The sequence below is a fragment of the Eufriesea mexicana genome, unplaced genomic scaffold, assembly GCF_001483705.2.
Source record: "Eufriesea mexicana isolate 0111107269 unplaced genomic scaffold, ASM148370v2 scaffold1482, whole genome shotgun sequence".
Lineage (NCBI taxonomy): Eukaryota > Metazoa > Arthropoda > Insecta > Hymenoptera > Apidae > Eufriesea > Eufriesea mexicana.
The window spans coordinates 1,956,764-1,978,420 of NW_016909634.1; the positions used below are offsets into that span (position 1 = coordinate 1,956,764).

At 35.7% G+C, this 21,657-nt stretch overlaps 2 protein-coding genes across 2 annotated transcripts; both read left to right on the plus strand.

Annotated features, from left to right (window-relative positions):
- The first annotated feature begins 2,611 nt into the window (after nt 1-2,611).
- LOC108548271 (tetra-peptide repeat homeobox protein 1) lies at nt 2,612-4,365 on the plus strand. Its single transcript, XM_017901123.1, has 2 exons — nt 2,612-2,626; nt 3,265-4,365. Exons 1-2 carry the CDS (start codon nt 2,612-2,614, stop codon nt 4,363-4,365), a joined length of 1,116 nt encoding a protein of 371 aa, XP_017756612.1.
- Nucleotides 4,366-7,803: 3,438 nt separating this feature from the next.
- LOC108548273 (tetra-peptide repeat homeobox protein 1-like) lies at nt 7,804-9,557 on the plus strand. Its single transcript, XM_017901124.1, has 2 exons — nt 7,804-7,818; nt 8,457-9,557. The coding sequence occupies exons 1-2, from the start codon at nt 7,804-7,806 to the stop codon at nt 9,555-9,557; spliced, it is 1,116 nt and encodes a 371-aa protein (XP_017756613.1).
- The last annotated feature ends 12,100 nt before the right edge of the window (nt 9,558-21,657 follow it).

A 21,657-nucleotide genomic window follows, 5' to 3' on the forward strand; every position in this document is an offset into this window, starting at 1 on the left:
ATACGCTTATGACAAATGTCTTCAAAAAATCATTCTAGATTCTACATTTGTTTAATATCGTAGAATATTAAATTTTTATACATTAAAATAAATGGTATTATACGATTATAAATGCAATCAAATACGAATACTTTATATATTAAAACAAATTTTATCGTAATAGTGCAAACAGCTGAGAGTGAATATTTTATAACCTAAACGATTTAATTACAGTATTATAAATGCATTCGAATATAAATACTTTGCATACTGAAATAATTCCTCAGCGAGATAATTTCCGCCGATTAAGCCAATTAAATGTTAAATTAGCCTTGAACGAACTTTAAGTGGCTATAATAATAAGTACTCAATATAAATATTCTAACGCGGAAGTAGACGCAAGATTCGTCTCTTTCTTCCTGGACCCCTTTCAAATTCGAACCCATGAGTTGCTACTTTGTATTAGCCACGCTTGATTGTAGCCTGGCAGCCCGATTTTTGCATCCGTCACTTCCGTGCCTTTCCATACCTCACTCCAAGCGTTGCATCTCGATTGTCCAGTTATTTCGAGCAGGTGCCCAGACTTTCATGAAGCCGCGCTTATTATTAATCCTCGGGTACAAGGACATTTACTACGCCTTTTACCGGAACCAGAATTTTTACAGTTAATAATGAACGTGTACGAAATGCGGCCACTTTGGTGAAGCGATCAGGTTTATCGTGTTCATTAATTAAATATTCTCAATGGTGGAATCCATCATGCAGATAAAATATACTTTTATAAAGGCGAACATTACTACATCGACGCTAAATTTATTATACACTTTACTGCATGCGATATAACTCTTTATAGTTTCTTTTTGTAATATAATTCTTACAATTTTTATATTACATCCAGTGAAGGGCAAAACTGAATCTATACTATGTTAATATTATAACAACGACAACTTTCAGACCAGAAATCGTACAATAACATTCACTGGGCCAATACAAAGGGCAAAACCTGTACTTTCACACCATTAAATTTAATTTCTTCTCAGAAATTTTTATAGTGTAAAATAAAGACAGTTCTTCATTTAGAAAATTGTAAAAATCCAAACGCTGATAGTTTCTTTAAAAATTCTTTTTCGGTGTCCAAATTACAACGAATTGAATCACTCTGCAGAAATTTTGAGTTTTCAAAAATTTGATAGAAATTAATAGACAATTTTTCGTTACCAAGTAATTTTAGTTGAAATAAACTGTACTATTTAATCGAACTTTAGTCCTATTCGTCGTAACTATATTTTATATATATGAAATAGCATTTTACTTGTGTTTATTCATAATGACTGGTGTGTGTAAATAAAACTGTATCCAGTACATATTCTGCTATATTAACTTTTTAAATTACTATAATGTCAGTAGTATACTCTTCGTTCAAAATGTAATCACTCAAAAATGAAAAATTGTCCATTAACTTTCATCACGTTTCTTCAAACTGAACATTTCAGTGGTTTAATTCGTGATAACTTAGGCTCCGAAAAAAATTTTTCCGTGTTACTACCAGCGTTTGAATTTTTACAATTTTCCAAGTGAAACCTGCCTTTATTTCCTACTACAAAAATTTCTAGGTAGGAATTAAATCTAGAGATATGAAAGTACAGACTTTATTCTTAATATCGACCCCACAAATGTTATTACACGACTCCTTCTCACAAAGTTATAGCTGTTCAAATATTAACGTAGTATAGATTCTGTTTCGCTCTTCGCTGTACTTGAAACTCGTATCACACCTTAATAATGCTAACTTTTGTGCATGATATACAATTCACAATTTATTGAAGAAATAATTTTTAGGTGAAACCTATTGTTTACAAAAATTTCACTTAAAAAGTTAGTTATGTGGTATATATATTCAAAAAATATTATTTTTATGAGATACTATCTTATTGAAATTCTATTATAGTCACTGATTGTACACAGATTGTGCAATATTACAATTAAAGGTATTCGAATGTCCGTTACCCTTCACGCGAATTAATTAAAATTTTTAAATTTCAATTTTCCTCCAAATTTTGACCAATCTGTATCAAAATCACCAATTATCGTTACATAATCGTAATATAATAATTTTGAAATACTACGGGGTCCAAATACTCAACATTCGTCACTGTACCTCTCAAACCTAATACTGATCTTAGCGCCACCGAATTAAGTGGCGCGGAGTGACCTAACCTTAAAAAAGTCGCCATCGCGCTTCCTGCTCGCAAGAGCAGCGCACTAGACACTACAGTGGCGACAAAAACGCGAGCATTACGCGTACACGACACGCGATACTATCCAGAGATCGGGATACGGATAGAATAGGTGTGGATAGGAGGCTAAATAGTCATGTTCAGATGTACGCACGGAATGGTGTGCGTGTCCCGTAACGCGGAATCGGTTTGTTTTCAACGATTGCGGTTGTACCGCAGATCAGAGGGATCGGATGAAACATCGAGAGAAAAATTGGAAGGATAGTACCCACTGGACAGGGCGTGCACGATCGTCGATTCAGTGAAAGTGATCGTACCTCTGGACTACTTGTATAAAACCGAGGCGTGGAGACAATGATGGCACATTCGAAGCTGCACTCGGAAGACAAGCAACAATGAGGACCTTCGTAGTAAGTAGACGAAAGATAACCTCACTCTGTTAGCAGAAACTGACTGCTTCGGTATTTTGATTAACCAAAAGTGGAAAACAATCGAAATTGTTTGAAAACAAACTAAAAGCAATTAAGAAGTCTGTACCAAATTTTGCACCTCTAATGGTGTTGCTATTCCTATTATAATTGTTTGAAACTGTTTGGAAATGTTTGAGACTGTTTGTAAAATTAAGTTCATAAATTGGATCATCGTGGAGAAGAGAAAATTAATTTTTGAGTGAGAATTATTGAATGACGTTTTATATCAAATTTTGGAAAGCACGAATTTTATACGAAAGTTTTATTCGATTATTTTAATTCCTTGCATGACTGTGTTACCTGTGTCATAGTGTTAGTAATAATTCCCCATTCACTTGTAACTGCACTTGAACGGTATTCCCACAACGACCGCAGTCCCATTTAATCCCCTTGTAAACTAAAGTAATCGATACTAATCTCCAGTGAAGCTTGGGTGGTGTTGGATTATTAAATCTCGAGTCTTTGAGTCTCAGAGGCGTGATTAAGGAAGACCAACGTTTCCTTTTCCCACTTGTCTACGTGGCACTTCACAGAAGAGCAATTAGCATTATTCACAACGCTGAAATCCATTTGCACAGCTTTGCCTTTTGGTCACCGTGGCTCTGGCGTCTGAGGCCGAGGAAGGAAAGCAAGAGAAGACGAAACGCGGTGTCATCCTAGGTTCAGGAGGACTAGGAGGATCCTCCAGTGGCCTGGACCTTAGTTCCAGTTCGAGTTATGGCAACGGTCTCGACTCCAGCGGAATTTCCGGAGGATTCGTCGGTGGGCTTTCCGGTGGAGGATTGTCAGGTGGAATATCAGGACTACAGGGAGGTCTGAGTAGCGGAATCGCTGGCAGTCTTTCAGGAAGCCTCGGTGGAGGACTCTCTGGAGGATTAAGTGGAGCTGGTGGAGGTATTCGCACCATCACCCAACAAGTACCAGTAGTGGTCCCCCAACCGTACCCAGTGTCCAGGCCTGTGCCAGTCCCCTATTACGTGAGACAGCCGGTCCCAGTGATCAGAGAGGTTCCAGTTCGTATACCTCACCCGGTTCCAGTTACAGTTGAGAGACCAGTAGCCATCCCCCACCCTGTGAGAGTCCCAGTACCAGTTCCTCAGCCAGTCTCTGTACCCCAACCAGTGCCAGTTCCTCATCCAGTCCCTGTTCCTCAACCGGTCCCTGTTCCTCACCCAGTTCCTGTTCCTCAACCTATCCCTGTGCCACAATCTGCTCCTATTCTGGTCACTGTATCTTCGGGATCAATTGGCAGTTCTAGTGGACTGACCTCTGGGGCCACAACTAGTCTAAGTCCTGGTCTCAGTTCTGGAATTACCGGTGGCCTCAGTGGTGGTATTAGTTCTGGATTAAGCTCTGGCATTAGCTCTGGTCTCGGATCTGGTTATGGGTCTGGTCTGGGCTCCAGCTTTGGTTCCAGTCTTGGCTCCGGTGGTCTCAACTCTGGATACGCATCAGGAATCAGCTCTGGTCTAAGTGGTGGTATTGGTTCTATCAGCCTCTCTGGAAATGGACTGGGTTCTGGCATAAGCTCTGGACTAGGTGTCAGTCTGGGGTCTGGCCTTGGTACGCAAGGATTGACAAGTAGTCTTGGCTCTGGATATGGATCTGGGTACGGATACTCGTCTGGAGGAGGAACTGGTGCGCTTGGAGCTGGTACTATTATAATAAAGAAGCATTAAGCGGGATCAGGGAGAGTGGAAAAGCATTTTGTACAGTTGGCCGTATATATGTAAATCCCTTTTTTAAAGCTTGTGATAAACACATTTTTGTACACTTTGATAAAATTATATTTTTGTACGATATTTAATTCCCGTCGTTGTCAGTTAATCCTTCGATTAAGACAGGTATTCCAATTAACGCGTCTTAATAGTTAATGCGCAAATTAGTGCTTCAGGTTTTAGACCTTCAAGAGTAATTTCTCTGCGAAAGAGTTGCCACGTAAACAAAATACGTGTCAAAGTATCGTAGATGTTAAACACGTAGTGAATAGTGGGAAGGGTTGCATTAAAACACCGGTGCATACATGAACAATGGTAGTTCTTCGAGCCGATTGGTCAACACAGAGCTCATGTGGGGAGAGATTACGTCAGCAAAGATCCCTACGCGTCACTCCTCCCGAGCTTTCACACGAACCAGGTCATGATTTTAATACCCTGCTTCACCCCTCTTTAAAGGCAGGACGAAAATCGAACCCTGTTACGTTCGTTCGGAAGCAGAAGGAACAATCGATGTATTTTTCTTACGGTGCTTCTATCTATTGGAAACTAAGCACAGTTTGAAGTTCTTTGAGCTTTCATCTTTCCAAATATTCTTCTTCCAAGAATCACGCAGATCCCTGTATTACTAACAGATGATCAGGTTACACCTCTATGATACTGGGAGTAGGTAGTAGAGAACACTGTTCTTAGCATCAGTCGTTTCGCAGGTTTCTAACCACCCTACGGATGCTAAGTGAACATAACAGATCCCTATCTAACCGACAGTTGGTCACGGAACAATTTTACATTAATTTTTTAAAAATTGACATAAAAATTACCAATTTCCTATTACTTACGGTAATAATAACTTCTTAAAACAGTACTAATAAATACAAATTTTTTTGCTGTTAATAATAATGCAATTGAATAAGAAAATAGTAAAGATTGTTCTACTTACGATGGTGCAGGCATACAATGGTAAAGAGGAATCAGTTCTCACTCACCTGAAACAAAAATAAAAGGTGGTCGATCATTTATCACGTAGATTCGCAGAGTTTGTGCGAAACATAGAGTTAAATGGAGTTGAACAGCGACAGGGAAATGCGCTTTTGAATAAAAATAAATTGTTGCCTCGTGAATCGACCATTCAGGAGGGATTTCTCTGTCGTTTAAACGACAAAATGGCACGACTCAGTGCAGCTGCTACACCTGCTACCGAGCCGCGTGTGTTCCTCGATATCGAGGCAAAGAATGAAGCCGGAACACGGGTGAAATATGGAAACGTGGAGCATAAAACCGCATAATTTTTCCTTTGCTGACATCGTTGCCGTGTTAATTACTGCAAAAAGCGTCGTTGTTTCGTAATGAAAATTTCTCCGCGGGCATCTCGTTAATAATATTAAGAGGAAGCCCGCTGTTTATGAGCTGAGCGCGAAACGTTGTAATTCTTCGCAGTTGCCCGACAGAAGGTTTTTCCCCGGTCTTAATAACGCAGTGCCGCCTGCTGATTAAGAAACTTTTCGAGAATAGGTCGGTAACGACGCGACGTGTAGGAAAGGAAGTTCCAAGCCCTCGTTAATGCAGTGAACGACTCTGCGACGTAACCATCTGATGAAAATTTTCACACTTTTTAACTCTTTTCTAATTTATACGAGTAATTCCTTTGTGCCGTAACTTTCTAAATATAACGGTCGTCTGTGTGTGCAGCGAAATAAGTACAAAGTATAATAAATTCTTGGAACTGTTTGAATTGGAATTCGTGGGAAAAGCGAGATATAAGTGGAGTATATAAGTAGAACCAGACCATGCGTAGTCAGACGTATAGCTTATGCTTTGAAACTGATTTTCCTTGTTATTCTAAAAATTCATTCCTTAGAATTTCAGTAACGTTGATAAACACGTATTGATTCTGCAAATAATTAAATCAAGGTATATTAATAGCTCTTTCGCAATTAATAAAAAATTGTGATAAATATTTCTTCATTATCTTATAAGTGGAACCAGAGCATACATAGTCAGACGTATAGCTTTTACTTTGAAACTTATTTTCCTTGGTATTCAAAAAATTCTTTCCTTATAATTTCAGTGACGTTAATAAACACGTATTGATTTTGTAAATAATTATATCAAAATATATTAACCCTTTGCACACGAGAGGTAATCGTCAGTCACCATTTCATAAAATTTGGAAGATCGATATTAATTAATATATCAAATTTAATGTAATGTAACAGTGTGCAAGGTATCGAAATCAAGTAATTCTATTATTATACAATTCTTTATTTACTGCTCAAAGAAGTATCGTCAGTTCTTTAATAGAGAATCTTTTATTTTCTACTCTTCTCAAACCAAAAAATCGTCTAGTGCAAAGGGTTAATAACTCTTTTGTAATTAATGTAAAGTTATGATAAGTATTTCTTCTTCATTATCTTCTAAGTAGAACCAGGCCATACATAATCAGACGTATAGCTTTTACTTTGAAAATTATTTTCCTTGTTATTCTAAAAATTCTTTCCTTCGAACTTCAGTGACGTTAATAAACACGAATTGATTCTGCAAATAATTAAATCAAAATATATTAACCCTTTGCTGTCGAGAGGTAACCGTCAGTCACCATTTAATCAAATTCAAAAGATCGACGTTAATTAATATATCATATATAAAATTACCTAACGATGTGTGGAATGTCGAAGAAGAATAGTTCTACGTCTTAATTTGCATATGATTCCTCATTTACCATTTTAAAAATTTCGTCGACTCTATGGCAGAAAGTCTTCGAATTACTAATTCTTCGTAACGAAAATATCGTCGAGTGCAAACGGTTAATAACTCTTTTGCAATTAATATAAAATTATGATAAATATTTCTTCTTCTTTATCTTATAATTTTCTATAATTTTCTTTCTAATTGTATACATACAATTATTTACGATTTATGTATTAGTTTGCAGAAATCATGAAGTTTTGTATAGTTATCGACAATTTGTATGAAAATATATTTATTTCTTACATTTTCACATATTTTGCATATGATTTCTCATTTACCATTTTAAAAATTTCGTCGACTCTATAGCAGAAAGTCTTCGAATTACTATTTCTCTGTAACGAAAAAGTCGTCGAGTGCAAAAGGTTAATAAGGTGTGGATAGGAGGCTAAATAGTCATGTTCAGATGTACGCACGGAATGGTGTGCGTGTCCCGTAACGCGGAATCGGTTTGTTTTCAACGATTGCGGTTGTACCGCAGATCAGAGGGATCGGATGAAACATCGAGAGAAAAATTGGAAGGATAGTACCCACTGGACAGGGCGTGCACGATCGTCGATTCAGTGAAAGTGATCGTACCTCTGGACTACTTGTATAAAACCGAGGCGTGGAGACAATGATGGCACATTCGAAGCTGCACTCGGAAGACAAGCAACAATGAGGACCTTCGTAGTAAGTAGACGAAAGATAACCTCACTCTGTTAGCAGAAACTGACTGCTTCGGTATTTTGATTAACCAAAAGTGGAAAACAATCGAAATTGTTTGAAAACAAACTAAAAGCAATTAAGAAGTCTGTACCAAATTTTGCACCTCTAATGGTGTTGCTATTCCTATTATAATTGTTTGAAACTGTTTGGAAATGTTTGAGACTGTTTGTAAAATTAAGTTCATAAATTGGATCATCGTGGAGAAGAGAAAATTAATTTTTGAGTGAGAATTATTGAATGACGTTTTATATCAAATTTTGGAAAGCACGAATTTTATACGAAAGTTTTATTCGATTATTTTAATTCCTTGCATGACTGTGTTACCTGTGTCATAGTGTTAGTAATAATTCCCCATTCACTTGTAACTGCACTTGAACGGTATTCCCACAACGACCGCAGTCCCATTTAATCCCCTTGTAAACTAAAGTAATCGATACTAATCTCCAGTGAAGCTTGGGTGGTGTTGGATTATTAAATCTCGAGTCTTTGAGTCTCAGAGGCGTGATTAAGGAAGACCAACGTTTCCTTTTCCCACTTGTCTACGTGGCACTTCACAGAAGAGCAATTAGCATTATTCACAACGCTGAAATCCATTTGCACAGCTTTGCCTTTTGGTCACCGTGGCTCTGGCGTCTGAGGCCGAGGAAGGAAAGCAAGAGAAGACGAAACGCGGTGTCATCCTAGGTTCAGGAGGACTAGGAGGATCCTCCAGTGGCCTGGACCTTAGTTCCAGTTCGAGTTATGGCAACGGTCTCGACTCCAGCGGAATTTCCGGAGGATTCGTCGGTGGGCTTTCCGGTGGAGGATTGTCAGGTGGAATATCAGGACTACAGGGAGGTCTGAGTAGCGGAATCGCTGGCAGTCTTTCAGGAAGCCTCGGTGGAGGACTCTCTGGAGGATTAAGTGGAGCTGGTGGAGGTATTCGCACCATCACCCAACAAGTACCAGTAGTGGTCCCCCAACCGTACCCAGTGTCCAGGCCTGTGCCAGTCCCCTATTACGTGAGACAGCCGGTCCCAGTGATCAGAGAGGTTCCAGTTCGTATACCTCACCCGGTTCCAGTTACAGTTGAGAGACCAGTAGCCATCCCCCACCCTGTGAGAGTCCCAGTACCAGTTCCTCAGCCAGTCTCTGTACCCCAACCAGTGCCAGTTCCTCATCCTGTCCCTGTTCCTCAACCGGTCCCTGTTCCTCACCCAGTTCCTGTTCCTCAACCTATCCCTGTGCCACAATCTGCTCCTATTCTGGTCACTGTATCTTCGGGATCAATTGGCAGTTCTAGTGGACTGACCTCTGGGGCCACAACTAGTCTAAGTCCTGGTCTCAGTTCTGGAATTACCGGTGGCCTCAGTGGTGGTATTAGTTCTGGATTAAGCTCTGGCATTAGCTCTGGTCTCGGATCTGGTTATGGGTCTGGTCTGGGCTCCAGCTTTGGTTCCAGTCTTGGCTCCGGTGGTCTCAACTCTGGATACGCATCAGGAATCAGCTCTGGTCTAAGTGGTGGTATTGGTTCTATCAGCCTCTCTGGAAATGGACTGGGTTCTGGCATAAGCTCTGGACTAGGTGTCAGTCTGGGGTCTGGCCTTGGTACGCAAGGATTGACAAGTAGTCTTGGCTCTGGATATGGATCTGGGTACGGATACTCGTCTGGAGGAGGAACTGGTGCGCTTGGAGCTGGTACTATTATAATAAAGAAGCATTAAGCGGGATCAGGGAGAGTGGAAAAGCATTTTGTACAGTTGGCCGTATATATGTAAATCCCTTTTTTAAAGCTTGTGATAAACACATTTTTGTACACTTTGATAAAATTATATTTTTGTACGATATTTAATTCCCGTCGTTGTCAGTTAATCCTTCGATTAAGACAGGTATTCCAATTAACGCGTCTTAATAGTTAATGCGCAAATTAGTGCTTCAGGTTTTAGACCTTCAAGAGTAATTTCTCTGCGAAAGAGTTGCCACGTAAACAAAATACGTGTCAAAGTATCGTAGATGTTAAACACGTAGTGAATAGTGGGAAGGGTTGCATTAAAACACCGGTGCATACATGAACAATGGTAGTTCTTCGAGCCGATTGGTCAACACAGAGCTCATGTGGGGAGAGATTACGTCAGCAAAGATCCCTACGCGTCACTCCTCCCGAGCTTTCACACGAACCAGGTCATGATTTTAATACCCTGCTTCACCCCTCTTTAAAGGCAGGACGAAAATCGAACCCTGTTACGTTCGTTCGGAAGCAGAAGGAACAATCGATGTATTTTTCTTACGGTGCTTCTATCTATTGGAAACTAAGCACAGTTTGAAGTTCTTTGAGCTTTCATCTTTCCAAATATTCTTCTTCCAAGAATCACGCAGATCCCTGTATTACTAACAGATGATCAGGTTACACCTCTATGATACTGGGAGTAGGTAGTAGAGAACACTGTTCTTAGCATCAGTCGTTTCGCAGGTTTCTAACCACCCTACGGATGCTAAGTGAACATAACAGATCCCTATCTAACCGACAGTTGGTCACGGAACAATTTTACATTAATTTTTTAAAAATTGACATAAAAATTACCAATTTCCTATTACTTACGGTAATAATAACTTCTTAAAACAGTACTAATAAATACAAATTTTTTTGCTGTTAATAATAATGCAATTGAATAAGAAAATAGTAAAGATTGTTCTACTTACGATGGTGCAGGCATACAATGGTAAAGAGGAATCAGTTCTCACTCACCTGAAACAAAAATAAAAGGTGGTCGATCATTTATCACGTAGATTCGCAGAGTTTGTGCGAAACATAGAGTTAAATGGAGTTGAACAGCGACAGGGAAATGCGCTTTTGAATAAAAATAAATTGTTGCCTCGTGAATCGACCATTCAGGAGGGATTTCTCTGTCGTTTAAACGACAAAATGGCACGACTCAGTGCAGCTGCTACACCTGCTACCGAGCCGCGTGTGTTCCTCGATATCGAGGCAAAGAATGAAGCCGGAACACGGGTGAAATATGGAAACGTGGAGCATAAAACCGCATAATTTTTCCTTTGCTGACATCGTTGCCGTGTTAATTACTGCAAAAAGCGTCGTTGTTTCGTAATGAAAATTTCTCCGCGGGCATCTCGTTAATAATATTAAGAGGAAGCCCGCTGTTTATGAGCTGAGCGCGAAACGTTGTAATTCTTCGCAGTTGCCCGACAGAAGGTTTTTCCCCGGTCTTAATAACGCAGTGCCGCCTGCTGATTAAGAAACTTTTCGAGAATAGGTCGGTAACGACGCGACGTGTAGGAAAGGAAGTTCCAAGCCCTCGTTAATGCAGTGAACGACTCTGCGACGTAACCATCTGATGAAAATTTTCACACTTTTTAACTCTTTTCTAATTTATACGAGTAATTCCTTTGTGCCGTAACTTTCTAAATATAACGGTCGTCTGTGTGTGCAGCGAAATAAGTACAAAGTATAATAAATTCTTGGAACTGTTTGAATTGGAATTCGTGGGAAAAGCGAGATATAAGTGGAGTATATAAGTAGAACCAGACCATGCGTAGTCAGACGTATAGCTTATGCTTTGAAACTGATTTTCCTTGTTATTCTAAAAATTCATTCCTTAGAATTTCAGTAACGTTGATAAACACGTATTGATTCTGCAAATAATTAAATCAAGGTATATTAATAGCTCTTTCGCAATTAATAAAAAATTGTGATAAATATTTCTTCATTATCTTATAAGTGGAACCAGAGCATACATAGTCAGACGTATAGCTTTTACTTTGAAACTTATTTTCCTTGGTATTCAAAAAATTCTTTCCTTATAATTTCAGTGACGTTAATAAACACGTATTGATTTTGTAAATAATTATATCAAAATATATTAACCCTTTGCACACGAGAGGTAATCGTCAGTCACCATTTCATAAAATTTGGAAGATCGATATTAATTAATATATCAAATTTAATGTAAATCGAGAGGTAATCGTCAGTCACCATTTCATAAAATTTGGAAGATCGATATTAATTAATGTATCAAATTTAATGTAATGTAACAGTGTGCAAGGTATCGAAATCAAGTAATTCTATTATTATACAATTCTTTATTTACTGCTCAAAGAAGTATCGTCAGTTCTTTAATAGAGAATCTTTTATTTTCTACTCTTCTCAAACCAAAAAATCGTCTAGTGCAAAGGGTTAATAACTCTTTTGTAATTAATGTAAAGTTATGATAAGTATTTCTTCTTCATTATCTTCTAAGTAGAACCAGGCCATACATAATCAGACGTATAGCTTTTACTTTGAAAATTATTTTCCTTGTTATTCTAAAAATTCTTTCCTTCGAACTTCAGTGACGTTAATAAACACGAATTGATTCTGCAAATAATTAAATCAAAATATATTAACCCTTTGCTGTCGAGAGGTAACCGTCAGTCACCATTTAATCAAATTCAAAAGATCGACGTTAATTAATATATCATATATAAAATTACCTAACGATGTGTGGAATGTCGAAGAAGAATAGTTCTACGTCTTAATTTGCATATGATTCCTCATTTACCATTTTAAAAATTTCGTCGACTCTATGGCAGAAAGTCTTCGAATTACTAATTCTTCGTAACGAAAATATCGTCGAGTGCAAACGGTTAATAACTCTTTTGCAATTAATATAAAATTATGATAAATATTTCTTCTTCTTTATCTTATAATTTTCTATAATTTTCTTTCTAATTGTATACATACAATTATTTACGATTTATGTATTAGTTTGCAGAAATCATGAAGTTTTGTATAGTTATCGACAATTTGTATGAAAATATATTTATTTCTTACATTTTCACATATTTTGCATATGATTTCTCATTTACCATTTTAAAAATTTCGTCGACTCTATAGCAGAAAGTCTTCGAATTACTATTTCTCTGTAACGAAAAAGTCGTCGAGTGCAAAAGGTTAATAACTCTTTTGCAATTAATATAAAATTATGATAAATATTTCTTCTTGTCTATCTTATAATTTTCTATAATTTTCTTTCTAATTGTATACATACAATTATTTACGATTTATGTATTAGTTTGCAGAAATCATGAAGTTTTGTATAGTTATCGACATTCTGTACGAAAATATACTTATATCTTACATTTTCACATGTTTTCATGAATTTTTGGTACCACTTTATATGAGAACGTTGGGTTAAAATTCAATGAACCAAATATCGTTGGGGAAACATTTATAGACTGCGCTATATTGATAGCAGGTTTTAGTTTCTTATGACTGGGAACTAACGTCCGTTGCTAGAAGTGTGGGTCGATGGATTTGCATATTTCATACTCAGTTACGGTTGTGAAAGCTCAATGTACAAACGTGAATAAATTTGTAGGCACAGTATTGACTTTCCGATTTCGGTCCGACTTCCTGGAGACTGGATAAACCTGGAATCTTTCTAACTGAATTTTTTCGAGATCTCGATTCGTTCTGACTGCGTTAAGGAACAGCATCGGGGAAATGAAATCTTCAGTTGAAGAAGGAATCTGAGGGAAGAAATTCTCAGGTGCTATTTTCAAGCCTATATCTCCTATAATTGTTGTCTGGGATTTAAAAATTGTCGGGGACGTTCGAAGCAAGCGATTAATAGAGTTTCAGGTAATCTTGAAGCTTAATAACCTCAATATTAAATAATGACGAAATAATTTAGCATCATTTGGAACACGAATAATTGATAACAATACCTGTGGATATATTTAATTTAATTTCAGGTGGGTATAGAATTCCAATTAATATCTGCTTTTATTCCAGAATAATCGTAAATCTTGACAGCATAGTAAAAATTTATTCACTGTAATGGAGAAATTAGCAACTTATTTATATAATGAATTTTATATACAATTTTAAATATCCCCATATTTAAAAATTGGGTTTTGTAGAATTAATAGAATTTAGACACACGTACTTACACTGTCTTTTATTTAAAAAGTATCTTTTATCTGCCAAAATAATAACTAAACAAAGCTAAACTACAAAATGGCTTCATTTAATAACGAAATTAATAATAATTTTAGGTAATATTCTATTCTGTGTGAACAATTGAATAATTTAGCACACCGAAACTGTATTTTGAGGGTTTCATGATATTTGCAATTTGAAAATGAATATTCATTTATAATCGTAATCAAATTAAATCAGATTTTAGATAATGCCAGTGCTCAACGATTATGCTAAAAAATTGTAATGAGGCTTATGTTCATATTAGGAGACAGAAACAGTAATTAGTAATTATAAAATACTTCGTAGTTAATGGTAATTATAAAAGAATGTTGAATGAAATTTAATGAAACTTAGACTTTGAAAATTTATGTCTAAAATTTGAGTGGCATTTACAAGGGTGCATATCTGTTTCATGCAAAGTCCGTAAATGTCAATGGCGATAACTGGGTGGAAACAGTCAATTACGTCGATAGTTAAAGGGTGAAGGGGACCGTTTTGTCCTCTAATCTCACGTAGATCGCGTGAAAGTTTAATTAATGGTTGTAGATAGTTCATCGAGCTGTTTAGAAGACAAAACCAGCCTCGAGGACCTCTCGTCTTTAACATAATAACAGACCCTCGATTTTCTAGCATAGAACCTTCAAATATTCATCCTGAACCATTACCTGCTACCTTTTCATTAATTCGTAATCCTACGAAGTCAAATAAAAATGTTTCTCATGCAAACTGTTGTCGGGAATATTGTTTATTAATTCAAATAAATAATATCGACAAATAACAATAATAAATAATAAATAATAAATAATATAATAAAGAATTAAATTGAGATTAAATGGAACATTATTTATTAATGACAAATTCGTATTGAACAGTGATGATATAATTATAGTTAATCTGCAACTATAATTAAATTAAAATTTCCTATTTTGATATCTTTGAATTGGTATAGGTATCACCAAATAATTTCAAATTCATTAGTTAACAGTACTAACATAATTACTCGAACCTCTGATTTTCAATAATAATTGAAATAGGAATTACTATATAAATCAAGATTTTATCATGGAAGGGAATAATTTATAAACCAAAATTTTATCGCATTTATTGCGAATTTAACTCAACTTTTATGCCAACACAGGTGTCACTAATTAATTTCAATCTCGTCACAATAGCGACGCAACTTTTAATTATAGTCTTAGAAAATTGGCAATTTTGGAATGAAACATTGTTATAAATATTCGTTATCCTTCATCTCTGAGCTATTACTCATGTCACTAAATAAGTAATTCCCAACTCACGATTAAAACTTCTCCATACTCATATAATCCTCTCTAATCTTCCATTACAGCTAAAATATCATAGAATTAATTTAGAAATCAGAATTTGTGGCAAATATTCCTTATTATTCAACTATACACATATTCCCTGTGTTAAAATTAATATTGGTACTGCTAATTAATTAATTTCGAATTTCTTACTCCATAGAAGTGACACAATTGCACAATCCTCGATCATTATTGGAATAAAAATTGATTCATAATTTGAAATCTTGCCAGAGATATTACCCATTACTTATCTCCTCGAGTTTCCTCTACCTCCCAGCTAGCGCAGGTGTCAGTAACCAATTAATTAACCTTAAATGTTCGCTTTCAAATGAAGGAAACAGGAGGAACGAAATTGCAGCGTGCCATCGAGCCAGGCACACTTCAGCATCCACTGTTTCAGCGTAATCAGCTGTACCTAACGACCATGGCTCAACAAAGCACTATTAATTAATGAATTAAACTAACTTGTAATTACTGAGGGACTAAGTTTACATCAAACAAGACGATTTATTACCGAGAACAGTAACTGGAAGCTAAGCGAGCTCGCAGCGACACCTGGATCTGCTCCGGGTGTACTATTGCACACCTGGTGAGATTCAGTTTAGCCGTGTAATTACAACTTTTCTTATTAACCCTCTGCCGTTCGTTCACACGTCACATGTTCATCGGAGCAGGTGCTTCTGGTCTGTCGGAAGAGGTCCCTCGGGCAACTTGGACTAAAACGGTTCCTGTCGAACGCTAATCGACGTCACTGCGACGCATGTTACGCTAAATTACAAACGATTTCACGTGGCCTCTATATTTTCTGGGATAAAAGAGAATATTTTTGCTGAGAGACTTATTAGAGATGTTAATTGTTCGTTAGAAAAATGTAAACGTAGAAACAAGTGGGTGGATTTGGCATGGTCTAGTGACTTTTCTTCTTCTGGTGGTATTTCTTCGACTAGGAATATTTCTCGGCCGAGGAAATTTAATGCAATTGATCGCATATTGCCGAAAAATTGCGATACTTATTAGCATAATGTAAACAAAGCAGATGAGATGAATAGAATAGCAAGTGAGTGGATTTAGTGAATCCTAGTGACTTTTTCTTGTGGTAGTAACGTGGTATTTCACGTGGCCTTCATATTTTCTGGGATAAGAGAGAATGTTCTTGCTGATAGACGTATTAGAGATGTTAATTGTTCGTTAGAAATATGTAAGAATAGAAACAAATGAGTGGATTTAGCATGGTCTAGTGACTTTCCTTCTTCTTGTGGTATTTCTTCGACTAGGGATATTTCTTGACTGAGGAAATTCAATGCAACAGATCGCATATTGTACAAAAATTGCAATACTTTTTAACATAATGTAAATAAACCAGATGGGATTATAAATGGAATAGCAAGTGAGCGGATTTAGTGAATTCTAGTGGCTTAATTAACATAATATAATAAACCAGATGGGATTATAAATGGAATAGCAAGTGAGCGGATTTAGTGAATTCTAGTGGCTTTTTCTTGCGGTAGTAACTTTGCGACTAGTAACATTTTTCGATTTTGTTTCGTGCTTGAGAAAATTACATCGATGTAGTAATACAGCTGTCCGTAATAGTGAATATGCGTTATAGTTATTGAATATTTTTATAAAATTGTTTATTTATAATTTCCGATTATGTGATATTTTTGATACTGTTCTTGTTATACGCGAATAGTGGATTCGTCGCATGCACGCCATCTAGAAGACGTCTGTGACGTACAATTGATCAGTTATCGACCGGACAATACTAATTAGGATAATACCATAAAGCATAAGTGATTCACTACATTCGTGACGCATTCGTGTCTCATTCGCCATTAGTTACGTATCCTTGCATCAATTTTGAACAGATAGGAGACTGTGAAATCGGTTTACATGTATTATATTTATAAAATATTGCAAGTGATCTGTTTCATCGAGCAATTAATCATTGTTCATTCGCATAGTCACATATTCTCTAAAATTAGGAAGCAATGTGTGTATGTTTTTGTTATGTGAAGAATCATGCGTGTTGAGAGCTTTACCTCACTCTGTGTCAAGTATTGTAAAGAGCAACACGTGCATAAATTAAAAATTAAGCTCCATTCGTGGTATTGGAAATTTATCGACAGTTACTATACTTCTGCGTTACTTCTGACCCTATATTATTATATTCTCGTACAAGAATTCAAAGAGTTCCATCCATTGGCAGCCAAAAATCTTAACACCTCTGGACGAAAATAGTAATCAAATGTCCAAAAATTGTGGTAACTTTTGTCACACAGATTTTGAGAAATAGGGAAATTAAAAATTACTAAATAACACCGTAAATTAAAGTAATACTTCTGGAAAAAGTGAAAGAAGGGAAGAAAATTTGAAGTAGTTGAACGAATTCGAATGCAGAATCCACTGTCGCGCAGCCAAGTAATCCACTAATGTACCCATAATTCTTTCTCTTTGACATATTTTATTAAACTGAATTATTACTCACTTCCTACAAAACTTTTAATTCGAGTACTTCAAATGGACAGATCGTTCCAATAAAATCCATTAAAATTCCACGACACCGAGCATACGTTACAATTATCCCCTAGTCAAAGTCTTCGATTAGTCATAAAGTCGATCCTCCATCTTGCTGCTTCCTTAGAAGAACATAAAGTATCATTTAAAACGCGTGCTAGACAGGCGAGCATTGAGTTTAACTCGATATCGAGGAAGATTAATTGCGTGAGACCAACAAAACTGCGCGGAGCACAAAGAAGTCGCGATCTCTCGTCCGTCACGCCATTTTAGTGACTCTCGCGCGACGGTGGCGCCGCCCATTAATCAACCGAGCTAAACGTCCATGGTTTCGGGGCGAGAAAGAGTCGAATTACAATTAAATTGCACGAACGAAGGGCCTGGTCCAGTCTACGGACGGAATCCAGTCTCCAGAGAGGGTTGGGCTTAATTAACGACCCAGTTGCCGCAGGATTCTTCAATCGGACCGACTCTTTGTCATCGATTCCACAGCCTGTCGAAGGGGACGCGTGGAAACGTGGACAAAAGACCGCGCGAAGTTGGAACGCCGACAGTGTGTGCAGCCATGGACAATATATTTCACGTGCAAAAAGCCGTCTACGTTGCGAGTCTGTTCAAGGACAGATATTAGTTTCCACGTTCAAAGGCTTCCACAATGCTATCCCCGATAAGGAATGTTGGTCTACTTCTACCAGGTACTACGATTTCAATTTGAATTTTAGAAAATTTCCAAAATTTTTTTGTATTTCAATATTTTAATATTTGAGTACTCAGGTACTTGGATATTTAGGAATTTATCCTGATGCTTCCATTATTGGATACTTGGGTAATAGGTACTTGGTATTTGGAGCATTTGAAGGTATATTTATTTAGGTACTCGGGTACCTCGATATTTGTGTGCTTCAATATTTGTGTATTTCAATATTTTAATATTTAAGTACTCAGGTATTTAGATAATTATTAATTAATCCTGATACTTCCATTTTTGGATACTTGGGTATTAGGTACTTGGTATTTGTGGTATTTGAGAGTATATTTATTTAGGTATTAGGGTTCTTGGATATTTGTATATTTCAATATTTCAATACTTAGGTACTCGGGTACTTAGATATTTAGTAATTTATCCCAATACTTAAATTTTTGGATACTTAGGTATTAGGTACTTGGTATTTGTGGTATTTGAGAGTATATTTATTTAGGTACTCGGGTACTTCGATATTTGTGTGCTCACGTGTTTAAGTATTCACTTATCGAGGTACCTGCGTATCTTCAGGTGCTCAGGTACGTGATTACTCGTATGATTAGGTGCTTAGATACTTCAATGTAATGGTATTTATAACTCTCGTGTAGTTATACGTTTTCAAATTTGAGGAAACCATAGTTAGACCAGCATTATCGATTAAATAGAAAGTACATGTTTTAGATTATTGCGAGTTGTTTCGTTTAGTATTGATATTTATTAGTTGTTTCAATGGAAATCCGTTTATGTGCATTTACAGAGTGAGTCTGGATAAGTACGTATAGTTGCATAATTGACAACTATAGTTGTAGAGCAATTGACATTTTGGTACAGAAAGGAGATGTGCATCTAATTCCAATTAATATTGATGTCTAATTCTAATAAATCTTGCTTCCAAATAATAATTCATCTCCTAAATTAAGTACTTGCACATGCATTATATTTATCTACTTAATTATTTTCAAGTAAATTTTGCTTCCAGAAATTTTTATTAATCCTCAGACAACGATTCCTTTATTATAGACCCTAAAGACTATATTTCGAATTATTATATCTGTTATTAGTATATCCCTATTAGAGAGTCCATGATCAATCTTAAAGTCTCCAAAAATGAATGACTATCCAATATTTGTAAAAATTTGATTCCTCCATCAGTGTCAAAAATTTTTATTTAAGTTAATCTAATATTTAATTAATAACAACAGAAACCCAAATCGTGGGAACTTGTAAATGATCATGACGATGAATTATTATCAATTATTATCAATTATTATCAAACGCAGAAAAATGAGGTAAGGTAATCATTCAGGGAGGAAATAGAAAAGGCGAATAAAAAATTTAACGATGATTCGCGACGACAATTGATAAAGGAGGAAACGTAATAACACGAGGTAACGATGACCAACGCAACGCAGCACAAAAGCGAAAAAGTATCGGCTGCAGCTGATATCAATTTATCGCATGACGTATCACAGAGCAACATCATACTGTGTGCACATGTTAAGCAAGACGAGGGGGTGGTTTACTTCGAGTACCTTCCATCCCGTCCCCGTCTTTCTTGTTGCTGATGTGACAGCAGATTCATGCGATGTTGAACATCGTGTATACCCGGTGTGCTCCTAACAACGTTTCTCCACGTGTTCAAACCTTCAATCATCCCCTTGTTTGAAGAAGTTGCACAGCGAAGTTTCTGAGAATATTCAAAGAACTTTCTCCACCATGATAGAACGCATCAATTATAGAGATTTTTAAAATTGAATGAAATAAATATTAAAGATGCATTTATTAGAAATAATATAAAATGCTGTGTTATGCGAAAATGTAAAAATGAAGAAATAAATAAATGAAGTAAATTCAAGATTAAATTGGAGTAAGTTGAAATGACACAGAATTTAATTAAATAGGGAGATATTTGAGATTTATTACGATGTTAATAAGAAGTCAGTATTAAATTCCAGTTTGTTTGGTGGAGCTAAAGAGGATTATGCATAATGAATTCCAAACTAAACAATGTAATTCTGAGTTCAAATAAATGCTGTTCTCAGTTGAATTAAAGAGGAATACTCATAATTAAGTAATGAAATAATCGTTGCTCCTCGGTTATACAATTTTAATCTCGTTATGTTGATGTAGCATAAATAAGAATGTTAAATCTTTAAAATCATAGCAAATTAAAATTTGAATCCCCCCAAATGTTCAAGCTAATTTAATACATTTTCTAAGATTCTTTAACTATTACCAATTTTGTATTTAAAATATTTTACAGTGAGAAAGGAATATTACGACAGGAGGTACTAAAATAATTCTTCCGAGTGAGAATCATATTTATTTCGCATAAATAGATTTAAAATTTGTATTAAATAAAAAGTAGCCAAATTTTTACTTACTTTTTAAATAATTTAATTTATAAATGCAAAATTATAAATAAATGGACATGAAGTAATTTTATTTTCTTTGATCTTTTTAATCTTATGCAATCTACCAAAATTGATACTCGACATTGTTCAATTTATGACATGATTATATTGTATTGTTGTCGAAAAAATCCTTACCTTTAAGTTATTTAATTCCTGAACTATAAACTGGGTTTTGAAGTTATATGGAAACACAGGAATTGCCTAGTCTCTACGAGTAACGAGACAAATTGCATGCCTCATTATGCTACTTTGTATGTTCCATATACATACACTGATACATAGATAAATTTAATAGATATTGCATAAATTTCAATAGATAATTAATGAATATACGCATAAACATATATAACTGGATAAAGCTTAATACATAATTAATAGTGACATAATTATGTCCATAATTTGACACAATACAATTTATAATTTATAATTAATAGAAATGTAAATAGGTCAATAATTTAACTGAATTCACTAGATATTTTAGAAACGTACAAATATTAATAAATTTATAACGAACTTTATTAAACAATTAATTAATAGATAAATATATATTAGCTTTAGAACCCAAACAGAGATTCATTATTGCACACGTTTTATTAAACAATTAATTCACAAACAAATGGAAGTACAATTTAACAAATTCCAAAATATTGTACTCACAACTATATCAAATTTATTATTCATCACTTTCATGAAAACCTATATCCACTTTTCACAGACTTTAGTTGATGATAGGCAATTAATAAACGAATAATAATAAATTCGTAATAAAATAAGCTTCAATAGGCAATTAACAACCGTTTCAATCTTATCGTATACCAATTCTAAAAGCAAAAAGACACTACACCT